Below are 13,131 nucleotides of genomic sequence, written 5' to 3'. Positions count from 1 at the left end.
ACCCAAAGTTGAGAGCTGCTGCTCAAAATAATAAACATGTGAAAGTAGATTGACAAACAAGTTATAAAATGTGTTGACAAGCAAAGCAAAAACATTATTCATAATGACAGTAAATACTTATACAGCACTTAAAGTGAGCCAGGCAACTGTTTTTAGAGCTTGAGCTAAGTAACGAAGTCCATAGAATGAGGTATCGTTGTATCATTATTACCTACATTTTACACATGAGGAAACTGAGGCACAGGTTGGTCATGCAGCTTCTGTGTCAGATCAAGAATCTGAACCTAGAGTCAATGATGTGAACTTACTGTGCTTTTTTCTTAACAAAAATTGGAATAGCATGGCATGTTACCTCTGGTAGGTGCTTAGCAAATATTTAAGTGAATAAGTGAATCTATAAATCTAGGAAATTACTCTTTTAAATTGGATAAATTAAATAAAAAATGTTTTTCTTTGAATACAATCAACCAACTATTCTCTGTCAGAGCAAAACAGTCTCAGCATGTCTGAGCTCATTCATAGGAATCTTTTGGAAGTTTGTCAAGGTGACCTTTAAAGTCTCTCCTAATCAGAGCTTCCGTTTGTGTGCTAGTGTGGTTTCACAATATGTCAGAATGAAAACTGGTCAAACTGAACAAAATATTATTTTCCTGATGAGATTCTGCAAAATATCTGTTCTTGCCCTATAATAAGGAAAGACTGAATTAACCCTCCCTCCTAAACTAGGTGTGGGTTCTGATGAGGTATGATGCACTGTATGATAGTCTGACCTAGCTTCAGGACTTATAAAAAATTAAACATCTTTAACTAACAGGAAACTACTTTAGCCGATCAATTTTCAGACTTCCATAGATAGTTGGCTTCTTTTAATAGATAAGAGGGCTGGGCTCTAAAGTTTCTTACAAATGCACTACATCTGATTTATATCTGAGCCAGAAGCCTAATATAAAAACAGTATTCTGTTATTCTTGTTAAATGTTTTTTTAATGTGTACTTCTGTAAGGCAAAAGAATAGAAACTTCCAAAGTGTTAATTTAAATAATATTACTAAAATAGCAATAAATAGAACCACAAAATAGAAACAAGACAATTCACAAAAGCTTCATCTTGCCAGTTCTCTTAAAATTCATATTATGCATTATAATTATTTTACTCAGTGATATTATAAGTAATATATTTTCTTTTTGTTTAGATTATTTTTTTTAAAAATTGAATGGTTTCACTTTTTCCTTGATTTCAAAAAAGTCAATTATTTTAAGGACAATACTAGAAAATGTCCCAAATTTCAATTTTCATGGAAGATCTTCCAGATATCATGTAATAAGAGGGATAATAGAACCAATACATTTTATCTTCTTCAGTGATATGAAGGGATACTTTTGTTTCCTGATCTAGGCTGTTTGCTTACAACATTAGAATTCAGGATTTCTATGAAGCGTACTTACCATATAGTAAGTAATCTGTACTTTACCTCCCACAGTCTAGATGCAGAGCAGTATTCTGCCATCAGCATTTAGGGTGGACTGTCTTGATAGCTAAAATAATTTGTGGATTACTCTATGTACCTGTATATAAAAAGGCTAATGAATACACAGACTTCCTTTGGAATGGCAGGGTCATTTAGGTATTTTTTATAAACGTGGAATTCTGAAAAACTGCAGAAAACAAAACTGAGCAAAAGAGAATTACTTAGAAAACAGAAAGTGACTTTCTTAAGGTTGTTTGGAATTGTTCACCCAACTGATGGCCAGAATCTGAGTTTCCCCCATTTCGAGCTCCAGAGTTGCCAGAAACGACTCGAAGCACCAAGTCGCTGGAGACTTAGTATGTTTTATGAGGCTGTCTTCAGAAAATAGCATGATTGACAATTGCAGGGCAAGCAGAGAGCTAAGCATTCATTAGTATATAAATACCATTCAGATACAGTTTACCAGAAGGTCAAAAATGATGGCTGGTCCAGAACACACTTTTCCATGACTGAGATTAAACAACAAAAATGTTTCTGACATGAGTAGAAAGTCAATAATCCGGATTCTGGAAGATTACCTTTTCCTTTCAAATGGTTATATCATCAAGAGTTCATTCTTCCACAAAAACCTGGCCCACGTATATTGTCACTCTTGTGAGATTAATACTACTATATGATCTATAATTAATGTTTTAAAAGAATCTTTTACAAGATCCTGGAAAGCATATTTATTATTTCATATTGTATTTACTTTCTGAAAGTGGTAAAATAGAGTGTACATTGTCTGCATACTAACCAAACGGCTCCTCTTTCCAGCCATCTTCTAAATGACTATACAAAGTGCTTTCCGACATCACAGTTGTGATAATGTACTTTGTTACAATGGAGAGGCACTGGGATTTAATCTCACTATACTTTAAAGAATGACAGTAGGAATTCTTATGTTTTACTCAGTCATTGAATCCGAAAAGCATAAGATCTGAGAGATGTGTAAGTCCTGGAGAGAGCCTAGTCCTGAAGTTAGAACTCATTTGTAAAGAAATTTCATTACCCCGTAATGATCGTCTCAGAAATAGAACTATGCAGATTGGGCTGGGAGGTAAATTTTATTATAAATTACTGGTTATAATCCTTTTGATGGTGGAAATAAATTAGACACCGACATATGAAATGATTACTGAAAAAGCAGTGTTCAGATCAGTGCTGCTATGATGAAATGATCGTTATGGTCCAAGTGCAACGAATTTTCTGTTACATGTGAAGAATATTTGTGACTTAATAGGTAACTGCTACTGACTGCATAGATTCAGAAAAGAGTTTTGTGAGTAGCAATTGCTGATCATCATGCTCTTCATTTTTACTTAAGACCATGGTACATTTTCTTTATTGTCCAGCCTCCAAAAATTTGAGGGGAGTGAAAATTAGACCGGTACTATTCACAATAAAGCACATACTTCTAGGCATATGGGTTGCTGAGAACTAAAAAATTATGTTCTCAATTTTTGTCTCCAAAATTTAAATACTTAGACACTGATTTTGTGAATATTTTGTGAATTTTTCATATTTTAAAAATTTCTGTTATTCCTTAGGACACAGCATTCTTAGTTAAAGGTCTTGGTGAAAGTGGGCAGGGACAGTGAATTATGTTCAAATAAGTTCATTTTGCTTCTGATTATTTTAATAGAATTGCATAGTTTGGTCATGGAAAAATTGAAATTTAGGGAACTTTTTTGTGTTTTTTTTTGTTAAGTTATATGATATCTTTAGTTCTACAGAAATTTGGGAATTAATTTGATAGGAATTTTGACAACTACGTATATGTCCCATTAAAATAGTTATTGTAATGCAATAGTTACCTCTTAATTCATACCTATTTTTTCAATATGCTGAAATTTTGCTGAGAATTTGATGCAGCATCAGTTTTCCTAAGTATTACTGAATATATTGACCCAATTTGTACTTCTTAACAAAAGGACAAAGTGCTCCCAAATGCATTTCAAATAATTTCTGTTAATTCTGAAGTTATACAGTTTTAAATACCAGGAAGATTTATGGTAATTCTCTATTTCTCATAAGTAAAACTCACAAAATAAAGTTGTCTAAATAGCTTAATTTTTTTCCTGTAATTTTAGCATTATCATCTACTACTTTTTTGATAGCTTGAGAATTAGTTATACCTTTGCCAAAATTTTTTTTTTAAAAATCAGTATTAGCTCTAATAGACAGGACTTCAGTTTGTTTTTATTTTAATTTTCTCCCTAGTTACAGGTGCATGCTACAGCTTGCCATTGTGGTCATTGTGGTTCATTTCATTAAGCTTCTTGTTCTATCTGCTTTCTTGAGACTTGGGAAACAGTATTTTTCTGAGTGATTGTACTATATTGTTCCAAATATAAGGCCACCCAGAATAGAAGGCAACCTCCAACTAGAAACAGCTCAAATATGGAGAAAGGCTGGGGGCCCAGAGCCCGGCGGGTCTTGCAGTGGTGGCAAGGGTGCCGAGGAATAGGACGATGCCTGCCCACTCTCCCGGTGAGTGAAGATGAGTCAGCTGCTGCCTTTGCTTGTGCATAACCAGATGGCTTCTGTTGCTGGAGGAAAAGTTACACCGGGGGGTGGAGAGCAAGTCTGTACACGTGAAAGCTGCTGTATGTCTAAGTCTCTGGAGGGGAGTTGGGAGTACAGTCATCTCCTAAACAGTCATCTTCAGTGTTTTTTTCCTGAACCTGAGGGTGAAAGTTGAGTAACCCCAGACGCTGGAGAAGAACAAAGGTACCCTGCACTTTTCATGAAAAGGAGTTTAAAAGGCCAGTGGCCATGAAAATGAATTGTTAAGACACCACCACGTGGCTCTAGACAGTCCCAGAAAAGTATTCCTTGCCCTTTCAAACTGACCGCTGACCCAAGAGCTGGTGGTGTACTTACTCTATGATCATGTGTAGCTTGAGAACAAGCCACCCCAAAGTTTATTAAGATTTCCAATTTTATTAAGATTTTCCTCTTTTTAAATACCTGTCTCCTGAGCCAGCCAAGTTATAATTTAAATGAACTCCAAGAGTGTGTTTAAAATCGTTTGTTATATTGGTATTTCACTCAGTAGCACAGTTTTAAAACTATTTCAGTAAAAACATACTAGTCAACTGAGAGTATGTACTGATTGAACCTAGATAATTCTCTAAATATTGGTCTGATTCTACAGAACACATAGAATTCTAACCTTTTCTTTTATAGTAACTAAATGAGATATGATAGAATGAGGTACTTGATTTTATTGTAACCTAGAAAACTGTCTAGCCGCTGTTGATGTACGACTTTGCCAGGCATTTGGTTACCTTTGTGGCTTCCCGGAAACCACATAAAACATAAATCTTGATCATTTTGGCGATTACTAGTCCATGGCTCATAAAGTGAATTTGAAGTACAATTTAAATCCCTAAATGATAAGTTTTCCTCGACAGTGTAATTCCTCTTGTAGCCTTTATTATATTAAGGAAACTCTTTAATAAAAAAAAGTCTGTGGTTTTCTGAACAGATAAGGGTAGAACAGGACTCCCGTTAAGTTTCAACAATGCTAATTTGTCCAGAGAATTTGGTTTAGGGAAGCTAGTTATCATTGCTTTTAGAAATTCTCTTAAACCCAAATGTCCTGAAAGACAGCAGCTCCAGGCCCAAGAGAAAAGATGCTAGGATTGATATGCCTACCATTTTGCCAGGTCTGGGAAGGGAACCTTTGAAAGAAAAGGGCTGGGCAGAAAAGGGTTTGATCTTAAGAGAATTGGAAGGCAGGTGGCCCAGGGGGACAGTTAGATCACCAGTTAGGGGAAAGACTGCACCACAGTGCTCGGTCCTACATGAGAGGTTTGAAGTGAACTCTGCGTAACCTGAGAAGCCTTTTCACAGGAGTTCACATGGGTGGTGACAATGGGGAAAGAGGAGAGGAAAGGGCCAGGGCTGTGCAGGGAAGGGGAGCTTCCTCATAACGCCTTCACGTTGGAAACAGTTGCTCTCTACAGAAGAAAAGGGTGTCCAAAATTTGGTGTGGGTTGGAGGGCAGGTGTGCCCATTAACCATCTTTAAACTTCAAATAGTTTCCCTTTTATTTGTATCAGGTACTATTTATTATGTCTGATTTGCTCTGAATTACAGATACAGGAAAACAGATCTAAATTTTTTTTCCAGAAGAGGTTGGGGCTATTATAATCATTTGTCCTCACCTGCTATTAATTTAATCATTAGTAGCAATGAGGGATAGAAGCTATAGAGGTCACTTAAATGTCATTCTACGGCTGCTTCTCCTTGTTTGCTTGAAGGCAGGGAAGACCTGATTTGTTTCCATAACTCTTTGAACAAGGAAAAGAACATGGCCTCAGTTGCCTTGTGAGGTAGCAGGGATAGCCTTCAAGGACATAAGAAGTAACAGCGACAAGAGAAAGGAGAAAATATTCCAAATTGCATAAATAATAATTTTTGTAAAAATCAATGGGAATTGTCAATTTCTCTAAAAATAGTGTGGTTTGCATAAGACCCGTACCTAAAACTTGCTGCATTTGCCTTATTCTTCCCATCCCTAAAATGCACAACATAGAAGCTCTCCGATACATATTGGAAAATAAATGTCCCAAGCCATAGTTGTTTCTTCCTTTTATGAATCCACAGACGATACTCCAGTGTCTCCTCCTCAGGGGATTAGATTCACAGGATCAAGATAAATGGTGCAGTTATTAATCTATTAGGCATGAAAAAAGTCTGTAGGTTTGTTGTACAGAAATTAAAATCTCTCAGGCCCTCTGAGTGTAATGATCTCCATAAAAACAAGTTTGGAAAACTCCCAGTAGACTGCTTTTTCTAGGAGGGTAGATAACTGCTGCTCTCCTTTCTTGATCCGTTAGTCTTTCTCCAAGCAATCCCTCTAAAAAGTAGTTATTTTTTCCCAGTTCCTGGATAGGTGACTGTGACTCTCAAAGGGCTATTTAATCATTCCAGGTTCTAATTTCTCAGCAATTAAGTCAAAGAATCACTAAACTACAAATATGTAATTTCTGATCTATTTTATATTTTAAAAATGACCACAAAATACTGAATTTGGTTAAATCTCTTTGGAATATGGTCCTCTCTATCTCTTCCCCCCCAAAGAAGTGTTTTATATGACAGTTTCACCAGTGCAAGAATGCGCTGTGTCTGCATTTTCTGAGACATATGGATTTTGGCATTTGTCTTGCTGAATGAGCATGTTTAACTCAGCTCTGGAGTAACTCACAAATTCTCTACTCATGAATATCTAAGTTTCAAAAATCATTCTTGAAATGTTCTTAATTGCCATTCCTTAGGGAGCATTGTTCTCTTTGGTAAATCAGAAGTGCTATCTAGACATGCACAGAGATGACTCTTTTCTAACTTTTCTTGTTGGTCAAGCAGCAGGTGTATTCCAATTAACAGGTTGATAGTATCATAGGACAGTCTTGAAAAAGTTTGACAAAATGGCTAATTCTCATTTGGCGGTGAAAGTGAATATTGAATGACAACTATGCAGTTATAAACGACTTTTGTTTTAATAACAAAGTTGTTGATTTTCTACTAAGGGTTCTTTTAGGTTGTCATCAGGGGCTGATGGGAATAACAGTTCACCCAGCTCTCCAGCTAGCTTCAGTGGACACACCACACCTTCTCAGCAGCCTGAACCCGTGGTACATTCTCTTAAGGTAACCAACCGTGTACGACCATTTATCCAGAAATTCAGTTGTGTTGTGATTTGTTTGCTGTAGTCTGGTAGTCCTCAGTCTTGTTTTAACCATAGCTACTTTATTTTTTGACCCCTGATGGTGTAACTTATCTTAATTTTTAAAGTTTAATTTTAATTTTCTAAACAATGGGTTTGAGTACTTATGGTTGAATCTCTAGTGTTATCATTTTGTTTTGAGTACTGTGATTCATTATCTGCATTGAAATTGAAGTCTGATGTGCATGTATATTCATATGTGTAAAATATTGTAGGTATTTTATGTGCAATGTTGGTAGCATGGATGTCTTCAAATACAGGGAATTAATAGTTGGCCAAAGTAAGGAAGGATACCACATTTTTCTTGCTTTAGGCATTTGAAGTATACATTGTACAGCTTAACTAAAAGAAATTATTGAAATAAAGACCTACTCTGTCCTCCACTAAATTGAAATTAGGTAATTCAAACTCTCCAGTTAATGCTCCTTTACAGAGTATTAGAAAATAGAGATATGGTCTTGTTCATAAAGCTATTTTATTTTTGGCTTTTACTTCAGATTCTGCAATGACTTCGAAAAAAGACTTGGCTGAATTTTATCATTTAATTTTTTTTAAGTAAAATTAATAAGTACCGTAATCACCTTAAAACTGAGACAGTTCACTGATGTTTTATCAGTTTCCAAGTATGAAACGTGTCCTTCATATTATCTATACTTCCCAACATGTAGCCTTGATGAAACTTTGAGCCAAAAAGTATGCAGAGTGCTTCAGTCTTGCACTTGCCGCATGAGTTTCACAACTTTTCTAAAATTGTTTTGGTTTCAGAATGATTTATCAACAGCCTGAGAGGCATTCTTTTGGAGTGGGCTTTTAAGCAAATTTAAGCAAATAAGTAGATGAGGACTTCAAAATATTGGATTTGGGGATGACTTTGTTTTAGTAGAAGATTTAGCTCTCTCATTATATTTTGTTGTAACTTAGATAAAATGAGTTCGCTTCTTTTAAGCATAAACTGTTTGGTGAAGGAAGGTAGCAGGACCATGCTGGCAGCCAGTGTCAGTGTACTTGGCATTTCTTGGTTGGGATAACTCACAAAGTGAGCCACTGAGAGGAATTCGTGGAAAGGCAGAGCAGAATGGGGTCGTTGCCCCCCAACTGGTGGGTGTTGGTTTATCCACTGATGAACATCTTGCTCTCTGCAAGAGCATTTGAATGCTGCTTTTAACATTAACACCATGTTAAATGTGCTGTTATGTTAGCATAAACTGGGCCCTAGCTATCTGAAAGGCATTTTAAAATGAAAACCAAGAGAGTGGCTTCAATCCTGTACTATTAGTGTCTGCACATATTCCCACAGAAACACCTTGCCCTACTTTTCAAACTGAAAGCTTGATTCGGCCTATTGCTTTATTAAATGACAAGTGCAGTTTGATTGAGATGTATAGCATAGTGGGTCACATTGCAATCTGGCCCAAATGTCTCAATGCAGCTGTGTTAGTATGGCCTGGAAGGGAAGGGAGGGCAAGGAAGAGCTCTTCAATTTTCTCTGAATTCATTCTCTAATTTTCAAATAAAATTTATCTCGAGAGGAAGATATTATGTTAGAACACACAAGTATCCTCACTTGGCAGATGGGTAATACTGAGCAACCAAAGGATCTTTATTGGATAAATGGAGGCTCTTGAATACAGAATGTGTTTGCTTCCATGAGTTAACTGTGTCTGAAACAGAATATGTGCGAACATAGCCTATGGGAAATTCATCTTAATAGCTCAATGTAAAAAAAGAAATGTAGCCACTCAACATGTTTTGTTTTTAAAACTCACTGATCTAGAGCTGATTTATGTCATAAGATTTTTCTATTATGAAAGGAATAATTAGAACAATGGCTCAGTTTCTCATCTTCTGATAGATTTCAAAAGAATCTCTAGGATTTAATTAAACTCTGTGGTCATGGTTGGGGGAAGTGTTATAAATCAATGTGAAAAATTAGCTCACTTATAATAATACTACATTTTTCTTGCTTTAAAATTCATGATATCTATTAATTGTAGCTTCATTTCATTTAGTAGAAATTAACTGATTTGAAGTACACTTCTCTGAGGTGCATTATAAATCAAATTTGCAGTTAAATGAGCTTGTTCCAAGAGTCCTTTAAGTTATGAATATTCACTGAGCATAGTCAACGATTTCCTCTATAAAAAAATGTGAACTGAGTTTAATTTGAATAACAGGGTGAGGGTTTCATTCACTGCTGTCATAGCCACATTACAGTAGTATATACATAGTAACAATGGCTAGAAGTTTTGAGTTAAGCAGAGATTAGTTTGTGAATCAGAGTATTTATTACAGATTGAACTCTAATAAATATCCATGTAGTCTCATTATCTATATGAACTTGACACGAAGGTCCCACTTCATGCTTAAGTCATTTATTTTGGCTCAGCTGTTCACTGGTGCCAATTCTCAGGTGACAAGGAGTTTAGCAATGTCACAATTCAGGGTAGATTCTACAGGAGCTTTTAGGAAAAGTATATATATTTTTTATGCTACATTAATGCTTTGGTTTATAAGCTGATATAGAGAAAAATAACAAACAACACTCAAAGCCAAAGTATTGACATGAAACCTTTACATTTTTAAAGGAATATTATTTTCAGTCTATTTAGTGGTAATTTAGAGAATGGAATCTAAAAATTGTTTAAAAGCATCTCATCCCCACTCTGCTCTAATATTTTTACTATAAGGAGTCTGTATTTCTCATTGCTACTATCAAAGAGCTGTCTCCATATTCCTTTCCTAGCCACTGAGACTGTCCAAGCAAGAACCGTGAGGTCAGTAATGTTAACAAAAGTTCTTATGTACATATGCCTGGGTTCTGATCAGTTTCACCTGTCACTATCATCTATTTTAGTCATCTTTTCTATAGGCCATGTCTACATATCATTTGGACTGTTTGGACTCAATTATACTGCTCATCTTTAAAATGGAGCAAGAATTACTGACAGTCTCCAAATTCTTGACACAGGTTATCTTAATAACTCAGTTAACTAAATACAGCTAATTAATGAATTCAACTGACTTAGTGATGCAATAGATTGCTTTTACTGGCCATTTGAAAATCAAGTGGAATTGATTCCAGCTAGGTTTTAGAACAATCAACTATTTTAAAAGAATTTGCCATATACGTATCCATTCTGATATGCAGACATGGAGAAAACTAGAGGTTTTACTAAGCAGAGGTCCTTGATGGTTTTACTCAAAACTAACAAGTTTTTTTTTTCCATGTGAAATTTGCTTTTCTTTTTCAACAAATCCAGGTCTTGGATGTTCAGGAAACTATAGATCGTCAGCAGGGTAAAGAGTATGAACATGACCTTAGTGAGACAGAAAAAGCTATAGTCAGAGAAATGTGCAATGTAAGTTTAATGTGCTTTGTTGTGTGTTCTGTGTTGAAAGCCTCATCGTAGCTTAGTTATTGCTTTATGAATACCTACTTTTTAAAATGCTGGTCAAATGCCTTTCTATATTTGAAAATAAAACCAGTTCCTCTTGTTCTTATCTTTAATACATTTTGTTGCATTTTATTAAGACAATAACCATGTTATAAAATATTCAGGTAAGGAATATTTAGACAATTTTGTATTTCAGAATGAATTATGAAAGTTTCTAAGTAATTGTCTAAAATGTTATTAGTTTTGATAAAATAAATGGGTTTCTCTTTTTTTTTTTAAGACGTTCCTTAAAGATCAGTGTTTAAAAACCTGCAATAAAGAAAACAGACTTCAGATTTATTTTTAACTGTACTTGGGGAAAAAATCATCTTGATAAGTAATATATGCTTGCTTATTCATGCATCTGTGTGCTTCATATCATGCAAAGTAGTATCTTTACCTTTCATTGGTTAACATTGCTCAGAAAATAGTAAGAGTAGATAGATATGAACTTAGAAACACAAAAATCTATGAAGTCAGAAATGCAGTAAAAAATTTGACGTTATTTTCACGATGCATATTCTATGTAATCATTAATGTGGCTTCGATTTTATTAATCCCTGGCTAAATTTTAATTTTTTGGGCAAGATGCATGGATGTATCATTTAATCAAGAATATAATGGTGAAGCTTATTAAAAAGCTAAATAGAATATTGTAGAACACATTCGTTAAAAGCAAAAAAGCATGGCAGATCATATTAAGCACTGGTTTTAATTGGCTTTGTGTTTTATTTTTATTCTCATATTCTTTGTGCATTAAGATATCAAAATTGCTTAGACATGCCCTTAAGCTTTAGGCTACTAGGACCAGATATTCTCAGACACTTACTATGTAACATTTACTAGTTTCCAGGAAGACTTCAAAGAGGTTGATACATCTTGTGGACATTTTATATTTGCTGGGAAAAGAGTTTTAGTCTCCTGCTTGCTTGTGTTGTGGCTGTTTTTCTTTTGCAACCCTTTCCAAGTTATTTTTTCTTTCCTGTGTATGTTTTTGTCTGTTTTCAAAAGGTTGTTTTAGAGGGCATAAGTTCCTAAATGAATAACTGTTCATTTTCTATAGCTTTTCAGCCTGTCCTTAAGGTTTTCAATTTGAATATTTCCCTCAGATCAACTTAAAAATTTGAGCCACACACCTAGGAATGCCTGTTACTTCTCATTTGTTGACAAGGGAGAAAGTTCGGTATTAGAAGGGGCCATAGAGGTCATCTCCCAGCAGTTCTCCAAAGAGTACTTATAATCAGATGTCTGAGTTTTACCCCAGATCATGAGTGCTGTGTTTGAAGAAACTATCATCCAGAAATTAATTAAGTTACTTGTTCAAATTGTTTTCTAATAAACAGCATAGTTAGCAATATGCTTGATCTCCTAAGGACTAGCTCTCTTCACTTTCTCAAGTGTGGTAAATCTGGGGACTTCCATTGCTTTACATTCTTGAGGAAAGAAAATAGATCTTACAGAGGAGACCTTCTCCATTATGTTTAACCCTAGATTTCTATAAACAAATGCCAGGATTGTTTCTTGCCTTTTTAGATGAAAGATTTCTAGACATAGAATATTTGTTTCTTAATCACGGAAGAGAAATACTAATGGATTGGATCTTGATCTTTGTTTTCCTGTATTTCCAAAAGGCCACATGGACTGGAATTGTTTTTCCCTGTATATTTTCATGAAACCAAAAGCTTGTCTACCTTTAAAAGTTCTCTAGGACCCCTTTTTCTAATTGTCCACTTTTGTCTTTGATCCCCAAAATTTAAGAAAAAAATACAAGCCAGCCCAAGTCTGATACTTAGCACTCTTAAAATGTTTGGAAACTACAAGCCAAGAGAAAAATGTTGATCTAAAATATTTTTGTCACCATCATAAATTTTACAAACACTGAAAACATAATGAATACTGGAGAATAAAGACAAATATTTTCAAGACATTTTCATAGGTAAGTAATTTCTTAGAAACTAGCTAAGATTGTGAAATCTATTAGAGGCACTATGTGCTTTTAAAATAATGTCACAGAAATATAAAGCTTTCTTATAATGTGACATCAGTTATAAGACTCAGAACTTAACAGAAGTTTTGCCTCAGTTTCTGGTATTAATCCTAAAGATAAGTGTTCACATCTATACAATGAAAAGACCATTATTCATAGCAACATCATGTTGATTAGTAAGCATGACATGCTTTCTCTTCCCAAACTGCCACAGAAATAATTATACTGCCCTCTAAGAAACAGTAAATCTTTTTGTAGTAATGGTTATATCTTAGGTTTGTCTGTCTGACTCTTATAAATTCCCTGAGAACAGTCGAAATACTTGACTAGTCATCTGGGCCACAATCACAACCACCTGCTCTGCTCTTTTTTCCCCACTGCTCTGTGTCCACCTGAGCATTGTTACCTTATTTCAGAGTTCAACCTTCTGAGTTTCCTTTCACCACATAGTATTTCACCACATAGG

At 35.0% G+C, this 13,131-nt stretch overlaps 1 protein-coding gene across 9 annotated transcripts in view; it reads left to right on the top strand.

The window, feature by feature from the left end:
* Positions 1-13,131, top strand: part of CCDC85A (coiled-coil domain containing 85A) — a 182,778-nt gene that overhangs the window by 166,528 nt on the left and 3,119 nt on the right. The window contains exons 4-7 of one of the 9 annotated variants that reach the window (XR_002781269.1): positions 3,866-4,000; positions 7,048-7,167; positions 10,505-10,603; positions 12,437-12,614. The exons of 2 other annotated variants lie outside the window; for them this stretch is intronic. Coding sequence is in view for 6 of the 7 variants with exons in the window: in XM_023532850.1 (XP_023388618.1) it covers positions 3,866-4,000; positions 7,048-7,167; positions 10,505-10,603 (354 nt within the window). In the remaining variant the exon portion in view is untranslated. Of the gene's footprint in view, positions 1-3,865; positions 4,001-7,047; positions 7,168-9,987; positions 10,019-10,504; positions 10,604-12,436; positions 12,615-13,131 lie in introns of those variants that run through there. 6 more of the 9 variants (XM_023532850.1, XM_023532853.1, XM_023532852.1 and 3 more) reach the window with 6 other exon arrangements.

This window comes from Pteropus vampyrus, unplaced genomic scaffold, assembly GCF_000151845.1.
Source record: "Pteropus vampyrus isolate Shadow unplaced genomic scaffold, Pvam_2.0 Scaffold91, whole genome shotgun sequence".
NCBI lineage: Eukaryota > Metazoa > Chordata > Mammalia > Chiroptera > Pteropodidae > Pteropus > Pteropus vampyrus.
The sequence above is the reverse complement of the archived record's forward strand: the minus strand, read 5'-3'. Positions and strand labels throughout refer to the sequence as shown.